We start from the raw sequence: 17,659 nt of genomic DNA, 5'->3' as shown, positions 1-17,659 counted from the left end.
GGAATAGTAACACGGGTTATTCTATCGATTGGGTCATGTTTTGGGACAATACTCTGCATTTTCTTTCTGATGTTTTAGTTTGAAGTTTCTTTTTGGCAAAAAGTATCGTGAGGCCCCTGATCTTTCATTGTTTGGTGTATTAAGCCCTTGATCTTTTATTTAGACACATTAAGTCTCTGATCTTTCATCATTTGGTGCATTAAGCCCTCGATCTTTCATTTAGACACATTAAGCCCTTGATCTTTCATATATGGGTGTATTAGGCCCTTCCATAAATCAATTAATATATAGGTTTATTAAGGGCATGTTTGGTTAGATTTATATAACTGCAGCGTTTCGCATTTTCTCTAGACACTGCAACATTTTGGAGCTTTTCACGAAAAACTATTTTCATGAACAGTTGTTTGTAGTTACTTGTTATTGATAAAATTACCTTTCTTATTTCTACAAAATGTGCTTCAATTTTAACATTATTTTTATTTTTAGAACAATAATTATCGAAAAACAAGGTTTTATTGTGTTCAATAAATTTTTTATTTTTTATTTAAATTATTTTTATTAATTTGTATAATATATTTTTTATTTTAGAATTTGTTATTTTTAGAACATCATTTGTTGTCACACCAAACATGCCCTTAATAAACCTATATATTAATTGATTTATGGAAGGATCTAATACACCCATATATGAAAGATCAATGGCTCAATGTGTCTAAATGAAAGATCGAGGGCTTAATGCACCAAATTGTGAAAGATCAGGGGCTCAATGTGTCTAAATAAAAGATCGAGGGCTTAATGCACCAAACAATGAAAAATCAGGGGCCTCAGGATGCTTTTTGCCTTTCTTTTTTGTTTTAAAAAATAAAATAAAATTTAATATTTATTTTTTCAATTTTATTAAACAACAAAAATATTGATAAGTATTTTGTTTTATTTTTAATAAGTTTATGTGATTGTAGTATGAAATTATACATGTGATAAGGTTCAATCAATTGATAAGATTAATTTAATCTAAATTGAATTTTAAGTATCAAGTCAACTCCCAAGTTGATATATATTTGATAAATTAGAAATGCAATCATTTTTATAATTAAAATTTCTAAAATTTTACTAATTTGTCAAATATTGTAAATTTGAAAGTTGAATCAATGCCTAAAATTCATTTTTAACTAAATTGATTGTTAATTTTAGGGGTTATTTTTACCTTAATTCCTGTGCTTATTGAAAAAAAAAAATGTATGCAAGGTAGTATCCCCAATTTTTAGTGGCGTTTTTGTTTTATGTCGATGTCAATGAGTGATATTTACGTATTTAAATTAACAGTTGTAGTTTTGATACTTAGGCCCATTTTTCAGACAATAATATCCAATGTAATGGAATGCCTAACAACAAGGTTTCGTGGTGTAGTTGGCTATCACGTCAGTCTAACACACTGAAGGTCTCCAGTTCGAGCCTGGGCGAAGCCAATTTTATTTTATTTTTGGTTTGAAATTGGGCCTTTCATGTGTAGTAAGTTTGGGCTTTGTGCGCGATTCAGGACTAATTGGGCTCCTTTTCTTTTTAGTAAATATGGGTTTAGTTATCATTTATGATTTTCATATAATGAATCCAAAATTATATTTAATTATTTCTAATTATAAAATTATAATTAAATCATACTAAAAAAACATAATTCTTAATATGATTATCTTGTGCCCGCTATATATATATATATATATATATATATATATATATATATATATATATAAAGTATAATTTTATGCTCTAATTTATAAATTCCAGAGTCCAATTCATAAATCTTATAATCTAAAAAATAAAATTTGAATTCTTAATTTATCAAACTTAATCCAATGTTTGATTAGCCATATTAATATGGAAGGAAAAAAGAGAAAACTGAAAAATGAAAAAACGGGAATGTGTAAAAAAAGGGACAAACATGAAAAATATGAAAAACGGAAAAAAAAAATGTAAAGAAAAATACAAAAAATACAAAAAAAACGTGAAATAGATAAAAAAAAAAGCTACAAATAAAAAAAAATGGAAATTTTATGAAATGCCCACTTTTGGGGTACATTTCGCGGCATAACTTTGGCATTTTTTGAACATGCCTTTCTTTAATTTTTTTTTTTTTAATACCGTTTTTTTTTATGTCTTGTATTTATTTTTACCATTCATTGTTCTCGTGTTGTTTTGCTTGTCTTTTTCTTTGACTTGTCTCGTTTTTAGAGTTTACTTTTATCGTCTTCCTTCATTTTTTCGTTTGAATTTTTATTCATCTGTGTTTATGGTATCGTGATTTTTGTTTCTATTTATTGTTTTTTTGTATTCAATATGTTTTTTTATTGTATTTCATAAACGGTGAAAGTTGATAAGAAATTGGATTTTAGTTCTTCTTTTAACAAAGATAATTGTTCGACTTCTATTGATTCTAATGGTTATTAAGATAAACATTTGGTTGAATTATTTTTTGATAAGAATCGAAAGAGGAAACATGTTTTTGAAGGTAGTGACTCTGTGAAAAAAAACTGAATAAATATTTGGGGAAGAAGTTACATGGTGATCAAAATAAAAAAACTTTCTATGAAAAATGATGCTGTGAAGAATGTTGAGTCTTCTTATAAGAATGATAGTGGAAAAATTGTTCAGATGAAGATGGTGAAGAATTTAGGAAACAAATGCCGTTGAAAAAGTTTTCTAGTAAATCGGTTTTGGGAGAAGTTTTAGTTGTTTGAAAATTGAATGTATGTATATTTTTTCTTTGTATTTTATTCAATTTCATATAATTTTGTTGTGTTGTTTCTAGTCATGTTTTTTTTTTAAGTAATTTGTTAGATGTTAAATTTGATTAGATTATATGAAATACTTATAAATTTAAAGAAATTGGAAGAAATCGAATGAAATCGTAAAATATTAAAAAAAAAGTAAAAAATTAAAAGAAATTGGTTTAAATTAGGTTAAATCGAATGATATGAGATGAATTTTTTATATCGTGTTTTAAGTTTTTGTGAAATTATTATGAATTTTTTATATCGTGTTTTAAGTTTTTGTGAAATTATGCTGAATTGTTTGTAACCGTAATTTAGTAGATTTCATTGTAACTTATTTCAAGTAGGGTTGTAATCGAGCCGAACTGAGCCCAGCTTTGGTATGCTCATACATGGCTAGTTATAAAATTAACGAGGTTGAGCTCGAACTTAACATTCTGTTTATAAACTGCTCACGAGCTATTCACGAGCGTTGCTCGTGACCAGCTTGTTAATTCAGTTCATGAACTTCGCTCGCAAATAATGCATTAATTATGTCATTAATTATATTGATTTGAAACTCTTAGTCTGTTGGTTGAGAGCTTACCTATGAAGCTTTTTGTCTGTTGTTGAGAGCTTACCTTTGTTTAATGTAAGTGCATTGCGCACGACTTTAAAAAAAAATTATATTGATTTGAATGTTTATACAAAACTACATTGTTTACATTTCTCTCTTTATAGAAATATTATTATTAAAAAAATAATCGAACCAAGCTTGCTCACGAACGTGTTCATGAACATTATAATCGAGCTTATTCATGAATCTATGATCGAGTCTGTTCGCGAGCTTTGGAACCGAGCTTCGTCGTGCTCAAGTTCGGCTCGTTTATAAATCGAATCGAATACCAATCCTCCCTTGAACGGCTCAGCTCATTTACCGCTCTAATTTTAAGCATGTTTTATTTTTATTTTTTTTCTCAATCACTTTCATTTAACCAACTTCTATTCATTTGTCTTTGCTTTACTTTTGGTGACTTTTTGTCGCATTAGAATTTAGAATCAAATGAAAGTTAGTGTATTTTATGTATATTTATACTTAAAGTTGTTTTAATGGAATTATTGTTTATGAATTGTTGTGTTTCTATTGGTTTCTCTTGAGTTTATTTTGTATGTGTTAATATTTTTGTTGTAGTTGGTGTTGTGAGTTTTTTGTGTTACTTTTTGGAATATTATTTAAAAGGAGTGGATTTAGACATTGTTTTCTACCTTTTATTAAAACTTTCAATGTTTTGAAATTGTGTTATAATCGATAACATTTATTTTCATTGGCTTTAATCCAATTTCATTAAATTTACGTAATATTAAAATGGAATGAAAGTATTAAAATTGGATGTTTTAATATATATATATATATTTAGATTGTTGTAGTTATTTTTTCTATTTTTAATCATTTTAGATTATTTTTATTTATTTTTTTACCTGTATTAGAATCGCGATGATGTTGTTTTATTTTTTTCTTTCTTTCGGTTCCTTAGCTTTTTAAACTTGATTTTTTGTTTTCAAATTTTATTTAATGTCTTTATTTAAAATAAAAAAAATATCAGTTAATCCATGTTTTTTTTTGTAGTAATGAGATCTGAATTTCCATGGAGATATCGAATGTGAAATTGCTTCACGTTTTAATTTAGAGTTTGTACGTATCTTAAATGGAAAGAATTTCAGATAGGTTGGCTTAGTACTCCTTTCTATCGAATTTGGTATTTAATGTTGTAAAAATGATATTTTAGTATTATTTCTTTTGATTATCTAGTAATGAGATCTGGATTTCCATGGAGATATCGAATGTGAAATTGCTTCACGTTTTAATCTAGAGTTTGTGCGTAGCTTAAATGAAAAGAATTTTAGATAGGTTGGCTTAGTACTCCTTTCTATTGAGTTTGGTATTTAGTAAAAATGATATTTTAGTATCATTTCTTTTTATTATCTTGTAATTTTCCAAATAATTCTTGTTTTTGGTAGTTTAGGAATAAAAAATGTTATTTTTTTAGTGTTTATTTGAATTCTCCCCCAATAAAAATCATCTGGTTTGACCCATTTACAAACGCAATTCCAAATTTTAAAAACTTACAAACAAGTGTCTGAGGTTCACGTTGTAAAAAAAAGGGGAAACATTTAAAGCCGTTTAACTTTGTTATGTTGAGGATTTCAATTATGTAAATTTTGTTAGTTTTGTGGGTTTCAATTTATGCAAGAGAGATGAGAAGAGAAGTGCAGAAAGAAAGATCGGTAAGGAAAAAGAAAGATAAAAAAAATGTTAAAATTTTGAATATTTAAAAGATAAAAGTACCTTTATCATTCGGATTTGGATCCTCTCCTGTTGACTAAAAACAGGAGAGGGCCTGTTGATTTAATCCAGACCATCAATTAAATTTTAAAGGCTCAAATGTTATTTAACTAGTTTTCTATTTTAAAAGTTAAAAAACTAACAGATCTCAAATTTAACTTAATAATATTTTACCGAAAACTCTCCCCACTCACCCCACGTGTTTTAGTCACATTTTTATTTTTAATGTATTAAGCCTTTATCTTATCAACGCTTGAAATTTATTTTAAAGCATTAGACCAATTGGATCCCCAAACTAAAAATTTAAAGTTAATTAAGACCTTAAACTATTAAAATCATTAATCAAGTCTTTGAACTAAGCAAAAATCATCAATTGAGTCCCTATCATATTCTAAAATCAGAAAATATGACTATTTGATATATACTATAATAATCTTTGTGTTGGTTCGAAATGTGTTTGGTGAAAAGGATCTGAAACTGTTCAACCGAATGAATTTCGATGAGACCTTAATTGATGATTTTTGTTTAGAATAAAGACTCAACTCGCGATTTCTGTTTAATTCAGAGACCAGATTGATGATTTAATAGTTTAAGATAAGATTAATACATCATTTGCCTCCTGAATCTGTCCAAAATGGTTGATTGGCTCCCTGAACTTTCAAAATGTCTCGATAGCCCCCTGAACTTACATAAAATGTCGCTTAGCCCCCTGAACTGCATAAAATGTAATCTCCCTGAACTTTCAAAATGTCTCGATAGCCCCCTGAACTTACATAAAATGTCGCTTAGCCCCCTGAACTGCATAAAATGTAATCAATTAATCACTCAGTTGTAAAAAAGTAAGTTAAATGCGGAAGATATGTTGCACGCATCTTAAAAAAGTAAAAGGCTTAATACATCATTTGCCCCGTGAACTTGTCCAAAAAGCTTGATTGGCCCCCTGAACTTGCATAAAATGTTCAGTTAGCCCCTGAACTTGCGTAAAATGTAATCAATTGATCACTCGGTCGTAAAAAAATAAGTTAAACGCGGAAGATGTATTTCACGCATCTTAGAATGTTATTACATAATTAAAAAATAGATTTAAAAGGAAGTTATTGTTTGCTCAATTATACAACTTGTCTTCTCTAATATTAGAAACGTATACTCCGATTTTGGTCGTTTTACTTTTTTTAAGACTCGTGGAATACATCTTCCGTACTTAACTTACTTTTTTACGACCGAGTGATCAATTAATTATATTTTACGCAAGTTCAGGGGGCTAACTGAACATTTTATGCAAGTTCAGGGGGCTATCGGAACACTTTAAAAGTTCAGAGGGCCAATCAAGCTTTTTGGACAAGTTCAGGGGGCAAATGATGTATTAAGCCAAAGTAAAACGACCAAGATCGGGATATGTGATTCTAATAATAGAGAAGAAAATATTTTATAGTCAAATAAATAAGAAATTATTTTTAAAAATGTTTTAATCTATTTTGTGAAGTATGTAATAACATTCTAAGACACGTGTAACATATCTTCCGCATTTGACTTAATTTTTTACAACTGAATGATTAATTGATAACATTTTACACAAGTTTAGGGGGCTAACTGAACATTTTATGCAAATTCAGAGAACTATCGAAACACTTTGAAAGTTTAAGGGACCAATTAACCATTTTAGCCAAGTTCATGGTGCAAATGATGTATTAAACCTTTAAGATACTAATTTACTTTAAAACCTTAGTTTGAGAATGCCTAAGTAAAAATTACATAAATAAATAGAAGAGGAATGAGTGGGGAGAGTTTTCGGTAAAATATTGTTAACTTAAATTTGAGATAACTTTTAAAATAGAAAACTAGTTAAATAACATCCGAGCCTTTAAAATTTGACTGATGGTCTGGATTAAATCAACAGGACCTCTCCTGTTTTTAGTCAACAGGAGAGGATCCGAATCCTTATCATTCACGTTTGTAAGTTTTTAAAATACGGAGATGCGTTTGCAAAAAAACCAAACCACATGGTTTTTTTTACTTGATCCAAAATAGAAGAAAAAACGTGAAAACGTAAGAATCGAGAAAAATCTAAAAACGTGAAAAATACACACAAAAAGCAGGGAAACATGGAACACGAAAAAAATAGAGGGAAAACATGAAAATTGCATAAGAGGGAAAACGTGAAGAATGAAAAAAAATGTGAAAAACGAAAAAAACGTGAAAAACAAAAAAAAAAATGAAAAAAAAACAAAAACATGAAAAAAAAAGAAAATCAAGAAAAACATGAAACAACGAAAAAACAAACCCAATTTTTCCCGTTTGTCTCATTTTCTTATTTTTCTCGCTTTTCTATTTTCTAATTTTTTCTGTTTTTATTTTTTTTTATTTTTCTTCTTTTCTCATTTTTGTTGGGTCTTCTATTTTCTTCTTTTCTCGTTTTCCTCGTCTTTCCCAATTTTTTTTTCTCGTTTTTAGACAAGGTCATCAATTTATTTTTTAAAATTTTTGCTCATCAAACATTGTACTAAAATCATCATTCCATTCCATTATATTGCACTAAAACATACCAAAAGTGACCTTAAAAATTTTCATCTATACCTTGAAATTCATTATTATATACAAAAAAAACATGTTCTGAATCCGATATCATTTTCCATTAGTGTTTGAGATATAAAGATTTGTTGATAAATGTAAAGAAATAATTGATTAGAAGTCAAATAGTTAAAAATCTTGATAATTATTATGGGCATTAAGTAGTTACTGAGTGAGATGATTTAAAGCCTGAGATAAATGAATGAACATACAGGAACTAGGGGGCAACTTTGTGGCCATCGATGGAAGACTCTCATATAGCACATGATCAAACTCTTTTAGAGCTCAGTAGCGAGATTACTTATGTTTTCATATATACCAATCAACATCAACTTACAACATTTAGAGACACTTTAAAGTATTCCAACCCTCAATTAATTGTGTATCAAATTTCACAAGGTAAGAGTGACAAAGAGTTCAATAAAGAAATGAACTAGAAAGCTTCTGTGCATGAAAGCTAAGCATGACTATTGAAAAGGGGAAGCCGTATAAAAATTGCCCCTAGTAATTTGGAATATTCCCTGCTTGCTCTGTAGTTAGACAAGGTCAAGAATTTATGTACACAGAAACTAACATACCAACACCAGCTCATCGAAGATACACCCTCTCTGTAGTCATTCCTCGTTTACTTCTGGGACTGCTAACCTTTTCCTGTTCAAAATAATTTCATGCAAGTCAGCTACTCTGTCACTCAATATTCTAGCATTCAGTTTCTAGTAAAACAATTCTAGGTGTAAAATTTATAAAGTATACTAACATATATGTATGCTGAAGATTATAAAAAAGAATGTCGTTTTATCATTTGCAACACAGTCAATATCAGATGCTTAATAAGGCAGCATTGTTTTGCACAAGTTGAAGGCCCCTCCAAACTGTAGCTGTCTCTTCCACCAAACATAAGAGCTGCTAATAAGCAAGAAGGAAAATATTATTTTAATTTTTTAGCAGCAAATAAATCTTCCCTCCACTTCTGCACATATATTATGAGGGACTGAAATATGAAGAAACCATGACAATTCCCTTGGATTGCCCAGAAGTTGTGCAAGTGGAAAAGACAACCTTCAAACTTCAAACTTCTTTCGTCCTTGCAATAAACCAAACGGAATACAGGGAAAACAGTTTCCACAAGATGCAAATAATACAAAAGACTCTTCTATAACAAGAATCTGAATCGAATTTCTAATCATCAAAACAACTGTTTAAAATTCAATTTCTCTATTTATGCAACATCTAATTGAGGACTGAAAGAGGCAACCTTATTTGCTTTTAATTTCTAATTAAATATGCAACACTATGTTCTAAAATAGAAAATGATAATTGAATTTCATCATAATTAATCAAAATTTCAAGGCTGTGCTGCAAATCAATAATCAAAATTAATACCTATGTATCAGCCAATCTAGCTGAGGACTGAAAGCGGTAACCTAATCTAAACTTTATTTGCTTTTAATTTCTAATTAAGTATGCAACGCTATGTTCTGAAATAGAAAATGATAATTGATCTTCATCATAATTAATCAAAATTTCAAGGCTGTGCTGCAAATCAATAATCAAAATTAATACCTTCGGACCAGTCAATCTTGATCTATTCCCCTTAAAAAGTGTGTCCTGTTTTGTCCCCTTTGGACCCCTAGCCATGACTCCAGTTGTGATATATCCACCATTTCCTTTCTGGTTCACAAGTAGTCTTCCAGTTTTATTCTCATTTCCAGTACTAACCAATCTGTTGTGTGCAACCATTTTCTGGGCTTTGGCAGCATGATGTGATGAGTGCTGTTCATTCACTCCAAGTGGCATTAAAGCTTTTGCACGAACCATCTGATTTTGTGCCTGCAAAATTTTGATCAATTTGATCTTGTTACCACATAAAAGATATTTCATAAATTCAATTATCGATTATCTCAACAGTCAATTACTTTGATAAAAGATATTAATGATATATTTAGGTGCAACTTGTAAAAATGAATATTTTGAAATATCACAGTAAAAACAAGTTCATAATACTTGCCCCTAATTTCTACATCTTCTAACCTTTGGCTTTGTGGCATTATGGTTGTCTGGCTTTGATCCATTATTTATCCTACCTGGTCTAGAATTACGGGTTCCTTCTTTCACTTGAATATCCGAAACCTTGGATAAAGTAGAATCTTTCACTTTGCTTCTTATTACTCTTGTTGTCCTTGCCTCATTTCTGCTATCAGCTATTTGTTCTCTTTGCTGCTTCAATTGAAAAGTTGAATTCTTATAGCAAGGCTTTGAAGAAGACCCTACACTAGAGTTGCCGGATGCAGAATTGCTGTCTCTTGATTCCTTCTTACTAACATCTACTCTAGATGCTTGCCTTGTAACACAGCTTTTCCTAAGACTAGTCCTCAAGGCTGACAAAAGTCCATTTGAATGACCAAATGCTTGACTTGATACTTCCAGGTTCTTTGGCTGTATTTTCTGTTCATTATCAGAAGTAATGGTACTTGTATTGCTATCAACCGCCTGATGCTCCATACAACTCAAACTTCCTTTAGAATCTCCAGGGTTGGATATAGCTTTAAAATTATTTTCTTTGGCATTGCCAGTTAAATCCCTCTCAACACCAACGCTTCTTTTTGGCCTCCAAGTTCCTTTGGAATTTATAAAACTTGCTTTGGGTTTTATTTCCTCACCAGATCCTGAAATCCATGAAGACTTGCCACTTAAAACCTTCACTGGATGTTTCTTAATCCATGGAAAAACATAATCAGCTTCCTTCTGTCTTTTGCTTTTGCGGGGCTTGCCCCTTGATCCCGAGACTGATGATGGAAGCTTTGGGGAAGATTGTCCACTTACATCAATGCCAGAGGATGCACTGGCTTCACCAGAATAAGCAAACACAGCTTTTAACTCAAGAGAAGGACATTGATGGTACCTGAATATGTCAATAACTGAGCTTATTGAACATTACTATTATGCATTAGATACTCAATAAGAAAAATTCTTTGTAAATTGGAGAACTAATGGAAAAAGTTCGTCAAGGAGAGGAAAGAACTTACTGATGACTAGTGCGAAACCACCCATCATCTCTGCAACAGAACAAATAGAAAATAATCAATACTGCAACACAATGTTTAGATTTTGAGGACCATTGAAAAATCTAATAATAATAGTTGAAAACCCTTACACGTCTGTGTAGTTACCCCTTGCTTCTTCAGTAAGATTCACCCACATTGGTGCTTCAATCTCGTCCTATGTATTCAACAACCAAAATAAACACATAAATGAGTGATAAGAGAATGCAATGAAATCAAAGAAGTGGCAATTCATTAAATGATGAAGCTTGAAACAAGATGTTACTCCAAACAGATCTTATCTTTACTCGAATACAGCTATAAAACAGGTATGTGAACCAATCATATGGCATGAACAATAAGATTTGAAGACAAGAGCGTTAAGGAATGTAAAACCAGCAAGATTAGGGTTCGGGTGGATCAAATCCTATTAGGAACATGAAATCAAAATAATTCCACATAAAACGCACATTAGCATTTCCGAATAATGATACAAATACGATGAGTTCAAAAACCCACATTCTCCATCCGGATAGAAAGAAGAAAGGGCAACCCATACATAAGATGGAGAAGACCACATTAATTATGAGCACAAGTCATATCATATATGCGACGAAATCCACATACAAAAGAGAAAGCCGATGCACACTCATAAACCTTCAAAAGAATGCCTATAAAAAGAAAAGGGAACACAAAATCATCAAATATTTTCAACAGAAGAAGCGCTTACCAGAAACGCCCAGTGATCTCTGTCCATCTTCAGAGACATTTCTGATTTCTCTAAACTATTGTTTAGCAATGGAGAAAAAGAAGAATAAGAAAGAAACTGAAAACCTCTGTTGTAGAAAAGATCATAATTCGTAACAGAGAACCAAAAATGGACTGGAATAACTTTATGCGGCGTCGTTTTTCTGGTACGTACTGGCAATTTGTTATCTCCTTGTTTGACGAAAATAATGACTGTTCGATTGGTCAACTTTATTTGGAAGATGTTTGACCATGAAAATCAACGGCTTAAGATGTGGAGCATGATTATAGAATATGGTCTTCCCAATATCCTAACAAGATTGAACGGACCGCGCTGGCACAAACAATTCGACCGTTGGTCAAATTCGAAAGGTTTAAACCACTATTTATTTGGTCCTCGATTTATCAAATTTTACTATTTAGCCTCTGACTTATTATTTAGTCACATTTGACCATTGACTTATCCCAAATGGTGCAATTTCATCAAATTTAAATGGAGACTTGATATAATTATTATTCTATTAGCACGTGACGGTATTTTGATACTTAAATTTAATAAATTTTAGTTTGGAAATTTATTTTTCTTTTCTAATCTAATTAAATATTTTGACATAAGAGATTTTATGTGATAAATAAACTTCAAAATATGTGACGTGTCAAGCTCATATGTCAAAATATAATTACATATGAGGATGAATAACGGGTTTTCCAAGTCTCTATTTAAATTGGATGAAATTTTACCAATTGGGATAGTTCAAGGGTCAAATATGACCGAATAATAGATCATGAGTTAAGTGACAAAATTTTGAATAGATAAGAGGCTCAATAACACCTTAAACCAATTCGGTACATGGAGGAGAAAATCATTTTTTCGTTTTATTCATAGAAACGAAGGAATATATAGTAGCCGCTCAACTTTTTCCCAAAAAAAAAATATTGCTAGTGTTTCGTTAATTTTTTAAATTTGACGTTATTTTTTTTAGGTTGCCATTAGAGAAGAGAACAAGTCGCTCTTCCAAAAGCTGGAAAAAAATAAATTTTTATTACTTTATTAATTTGTTTAACGCGATATACATTTTAATTTATCTAAAAGGAATAAGGGCCAAAATTAATCCTAACGTTTCAAGAGAAGTATAGATTTAGCCCTAACGTATAAACTAATGAAATTTGCTTAACTTGACTATTAGTCACCTAAATATTTTTAAAGTCACTTATTGACAAATGAACTTTTCTAGCTATTACTTCATTAATTTGTTTAAAGCGATAAATACATCTCAATTTATCCAAATGAGATGAGGGCTAAAGTTAATCTTAACGTTTCAAGACAAGTGTGAATTTAGCCCTAGCGTATAAAGTAGTGCAAATTTAACCCTAACATTTCAAAGTAAGATCAATTTTAGTCATGCGTCATCAAAAATTTGAAGACTAGTCTAACTGTTATTTAACTGATCACATCAAACATTTTAAATAAGTTTTTCGATAAATTGAAGCAGTTTCATAATTTTTTATTGGTTTTTATAACTATATTAATAACACATTAAATATTTTTGACAATTTGAAGCAGTCAATTTAATTTCTGATAAAAGGACTCTGTGCTTAGGGAGCCAGAATTTAGTCAAGGCAATTAGAAGGATTTGCTCATCTTTCGATAGTATCAACTTATGTTTACAGAGAGCAGAATCGGATGGCAGATCGGCTTGCTATAGAAGGCCATGAGCTCGATTTTCTCGTCTCCCTCCTTTTGTCTTTGCTTTCGGAAGATAATGTGAGAGTTAGCTTTCCTAGGCTAATCCCGGGCTAACTTGTTGTGGTGTTTTGTTTTTTCCTTCTTTTCCCTACAAAAAATAAAAATAAAAATTGTAATTTTGTTAGTAATACACTAAATATCTTAATTATAATTGATATTTGGAATGTCTGAACTGACAGTTAAATACCAGTAAAACCGATTTTTCTAATTTTCGATAATGTATGGCTAAGATTGATCTTACTTGGAAACGTTAGGTTAAATTTACACAATTTCATACGTTAAGGCTAAATCTGCACTTTCGTTAACACGTTAGGGCTAAATTTGATGTTTATCCTTGTCCAAAAATCTAATAAAGATCTTCCACATATACTTGTAAAGTTAATCATGTCAATTTAAGTAAGTTTATGGGCAAATAAAACATTTTATAAAGTCAATCAACTTTTTAGGCCAAGTTCATGAAGCTCCTAATATTAAGCCTTTTTTTTTACGTTATATATATATAAATATATAACATATTAGTCCCTTATTGTTTACCTAATACATTGTTGTTGGTTCTGAATCTGACATCGATTATAGTCGGAATACATGTTCATTTTAAACGAAAGAAGTGTCAGTTGGAAAACGTTCAAGCAGAACACAGTTGTAGATTCTACCACAAATTCTGAGTATATTGTTGCACAACATAATAGATTGTTTGGGTCTGGAAGTTCCTTACTAAGTAAGGAGTGGTGAGTAAATCTTTTGCTGAATTGAGTACAAAAGTATGTCTCAAGCCAGTTGTGAAGTGAAATGGATCAATTATCTCTGGAAAGAATTTGGCATCAAATGTTCAGTTCCAATTGCATTATATTGTGACAATGAAGTAGTTATGCTATTGCAAAGAATCATGTGTTTAATGAGAAAATTAAACATATGGAAATCTACTGTTATTTAGTCAGAAATTACATCAGATTAGATTTCATTAAAACACCACATGTTTACTCTAAAGATGCTGACTTATTTACAAAAGCTCTTAGTCACAATGTTATGTTACCAACAAAGAAGAAGAAGATGGGAATTATATCAATTAAAGGATGTTTATCTTGTGGAAGAGTGTTAGAATTAAAGAAGTGCAAGATAAACTAATCAAGAAGAAAACTGACTCAATTTATGACAGTTAGGAAGGCTAACAATATTGAAGGAAATTGGAGAGAAAATGACAGCTAGCAGGCAGTTATATTGATTAGTTAGTATAAATAAGACTTTAAGTGTAATTTGTACAACTAATTAGAAATTAAGTAACCTTTTCTTCTTCTCTATTTTCGATCCATGCTATCTTTCATATCTAGATAGTTGATCGTAATATATTACCAACGAAATATGCAATTACATTTATAAGATTTAATAGTTAATTGATTTTTTTTTTTTTTTGGTAGAAAAGGAAAAGAAAAATGAATAACAACAAACTACCCAGGAATTAGCCTAGGGAAGCTAACCCCAATCCTATCTTCTAAGAGAAGATGAGAGATGAAACTAGGGGAAACAGGAAGGGTAGTAACGCCTAACGTCCCTTCATGGCCCGCCGCCGCCAAGCGATCAGCAACACGATTCTGCTCTCTAAAAATGTGTCTGAACTCTACGAACTCAAAGGAGGAGCAAAGCCTTTTAATAGCTTTGATGAGGTTGCGACTGTTAAGACCCATAGAATGATTTTCAGAAATCATTTTGATTGCTTCCAAATTATCAGACTCCACAGAGAGCCTCTTAACACCCAGCCTTTTAGCAAGATTGATTCCAGTAAGAATAGCCCAGAGCTCCGCAGAAAAGGAAGAACCCAACCCTAAATTCTGGGAGAACCCAGAAAGCCAGACGCCCCCTACATCTCTAAGCACACCTCCAGCCGCAATCTTACCGTTACTGAGGCAGGAACCATCAGTATTCAGCTTCACAACCCCCTCTCTTGGCCTGCTCCATCCCACGAGATGGACATCACAACACTGAGAGGCTCTGGCCAGGGACTCTCCTTTGAAACTATCGATAATAGAGAAAAGTTTTTTCGAGAAGAAATCAGCTAAGTTTGTCATAAAAACAGTTTTATCTCCAAAAATCTCCTCGTTTCTCCATTTCCAAACTTGGTGACAGATAATAGCAAAGAAAATGTCACCATGCTCCATGTATGGAAGCAACTTTCCTCTAACACCATCAGAGAACCAGTCGACCTCAGAATGTGCCATGAAGGAAGAGAAAATATGGTGTGGGAGAATTTTCCTCCAAACCTCTTTACTATTAGAGCAATCTCTAAGAGCATGGCACAAAGTCTCAACATGGCCTCTGCATCTACTGCAAGCTCCAGAATCAGCCAAGTGCCTTCTGTGCCTATCCGAATTAGTAAGAAGCCTGTCCTTAACGCCCAGCCACAGGAAACTCCTAATACGGAAAGGAACTTTAAGGGTCCAAATCGACTTCCACACATCCGAGGGAGGATCAGATCTAAAGAGAGAGAAAGCTTCAAAGGCCGATTTGCAAGAATAAACTCCATTGTTAGTCAGCGCCCAACAGTGCCTATCCAAGTCTTCCTCTTGATTACTCACCTTCACTCCCCGCATTCTAAGGAGAGTCTCAAGGCTAAAGGTTAATTGATTTAATATATGTTCATATTAGTCATTTTACATACAAATATCAACGTTTAATTATAATTTTATTAAACACTAATAATCAATCAATAAACAGGTAACAGTTAATAACTAACAAATAATAAATAGTAACAACAACAATAACATCTTTAAGTTGACAGCTGAGCCAAACTCAGATTTGAATTTTAAAATTTTTTTTGGATAAATTTGAATTTTAATGTTGGTGTCTTGTAAAACATTCACATAAATATTGTATTAAAAATATTGTATTTTTATTTTAGAATACTTTAAATAATATATTTAAAATATTAAAATTATATATTAAAAAATAAATAGGAAAGGGAAGGATGAAAGGAGATAGAAAGAGATGGAAAAGAATTTAATATATAAAATTATATTTTTAATATTTAAAATAATAGTATTCTTTAAAGAATAAAATTAAAATTTGGTTGCCATAATGCAAAACCTATTAAAATTCATATACCATAAATGTAATTCGTTATTAATAAGTAAAGTAAATTAGTATTTTAAAAAGATTGAAATTGCGTTGATGTGGCAGTATAGACCCACAAATCAATACCAGGATGTGCAGATATTATTATATATCAACTTATATCTGGCTTATGGATGGTAAAGAGTCATTACTTAACGGTTAGAACATAGTCTCATTCTTTTGTTCCTTCCCATGGTACGATGGATTCTACTTTGGTTTGGGCATGTATGCCCGAATTACCGTTGCAATTTTATCAACCTGAAGCTCTAATGTTGATTGGAAATTCTGTTGGCAAAATAATTAAAGCAGACAAGAATACTGCTGGCAGGGCTCGTGGTAAGTTTGCTCTTGTTTGTGTTGAAATTGAATTGAATAAGCCGCTTGTGGCCCAATTCTGATTGAATGGTCACAACTATCATGTTAAGTATGAGGGATTGTATATCGCCTGTACCAAGTGTGGAAGATATGGACACAGTAAGGAGACTTGCACGCATCCATGTTTGGCTCAAAACAATGGTCAGAAAGCCCCAATAGGTAATGTAGCTAAAGAAAGAGTAAATGAGCCTATTTTTTATACCATGCTTCAAACCCAGGTAAGTAAGTCCAGAGATGTCGCAGTGCTTCCGTGAGATGACCATCGGGCATAAATAAAGAGTAGCAAACCTTACCGGGAGTGGATGTGCATCCCCAAACGCAAATATACTCCTCAGAATAAAATCCAGGAGCCCATCAGTCACGTGAAGGATCTGATTTCATCCCCTATAATAACCCCCCTACTAATCCTGCAACAAAAACTTCCAAAGAGCCAAGTATGATTCCTTCTGCCACTAGTGGTGGATTTGCTTTTCGTGCGGGGCTGTCAGGGGAATCAGGATGGATTCGCACTCGTCCGGCTAGACCTCCAAGTAGTCGTTCGATTAGGGAGTCTAATGTCTTCGGAAAACTGCTGGATGAAGTATCAGATGCTTCGATGGATGTGAATTAGACAAAAAAAAAGAAAGGAAGATGCCTCTAGGACAGTGGATTGTACGAGAAGAAGCAAACGCAATAAACCTGGTGTTAGCATCAAAGAGCCTATGAGTGATATGGATCTCAATATGGGTCAACTAGACGGTAGCAAGGCAGTCGCATAGTTTGGAGTTCATCCATGTATAGTTACTTTTCTTCTTTCTTTCATCGTGATTTTTTCCTGGAATTTTTTTGGAGCTGGTGGTAATGAGTTTCACCGGGCTCTCCGTCACTTCATCTTGGTTTACACACCTGAGATTCTAGTTCTTCTTGAGACTCTTCTCCCTTCTAGCAGGGCTAACGATCTTTGCCACAAGCTCAAATTTTCTGACGTTGAGGTTGTTGATACTGATAG

At 31.8% G+C, this 17,659-nt stretch overlaps 1 protein-coding gene and 1 non-coding gene across 4 annotated transcripts; one reads left to right on the top strand and one right to left on the bottom strand.

Moving 5' to 3' along the window:
• The first annotated feature begins 1,392 nt into the window (after positions 1 to 1,392).
• Positions 1,393 to 1,466, top strand: TRNAV-AAC (transfer RNA valine (anticodon AAC)). Its single transcript has one exon. It is a non-coding gene; the product is annotated as a tRNA-Val (tRNA).
• A 6,679-nt stretch (positions 1,467 to 8,145) lies between these two features.
• On the bottom strand, positions 8,146 to 11,699 carry LOC136218933 (uncharacterized). Of its 3 annotated transcripts, none has more exons than XR_010683978.1 (7): positions 11,428 to 11,699; positions 10,811 to 10,875; positions 10,683 to 10,712; positions 9,688 to 10,558; positions 9,220 to 9,486; positions 8,414 to 8,562; positions 8,146 to 8,307 (listed from the first exon to the last, which is right to left on the bottom strand). XR_010683978.1 is itself a non-coding variant. In XM_066006113.1 (6 exons), the coding sequence occupies exons 1-6, from the start codon at positions 11,464 to 11,466 to the stop codon at positions 8,245 to 8,247; spliced, it is 1,335 nt and encodes a 444-aa protein (XP_065862185.1). In that variant the 5' UTR covers positions 11,467 to 11,694; the 3' UTR covers positions 8,146 to 8,244. The 3 variants fall into 3 exon arrangements, 1 of the variants encoding a protein (XP_065862185.1); XR_010683979.1 differs by having other exon boundaries at positions 8,414 to 8,559; positions 11,428 to 11,698; XM_066006113.1 differs by lacking the exon at positions 8,414 to 8,562 and having other exon boundaries at positions 11,428 to 11,694.
• Positions 11,700 to 17,659: the final 5,960 nt, after the last annotated feature.

The sequence above is a fragment of the Euphorbia lathyris genome, chromosome 2 (genome assembly GCF_963576675.1).
Source record: "Euphorbia lathyris chromosome 2, ddEupLath1.1, whole genome shotgun sequence".
NCBI lineage: Eukaryota > Viridiplantae > Streptophyta > Magnoliopsida > Malpighiales > Euphorbiaceae > Euphorbia > Euphorbia lathyris.
Note: the sequence above shows the minus strand (reverse complement) of the source record. Positions and strands in the feature narration are given on the sequence as shown.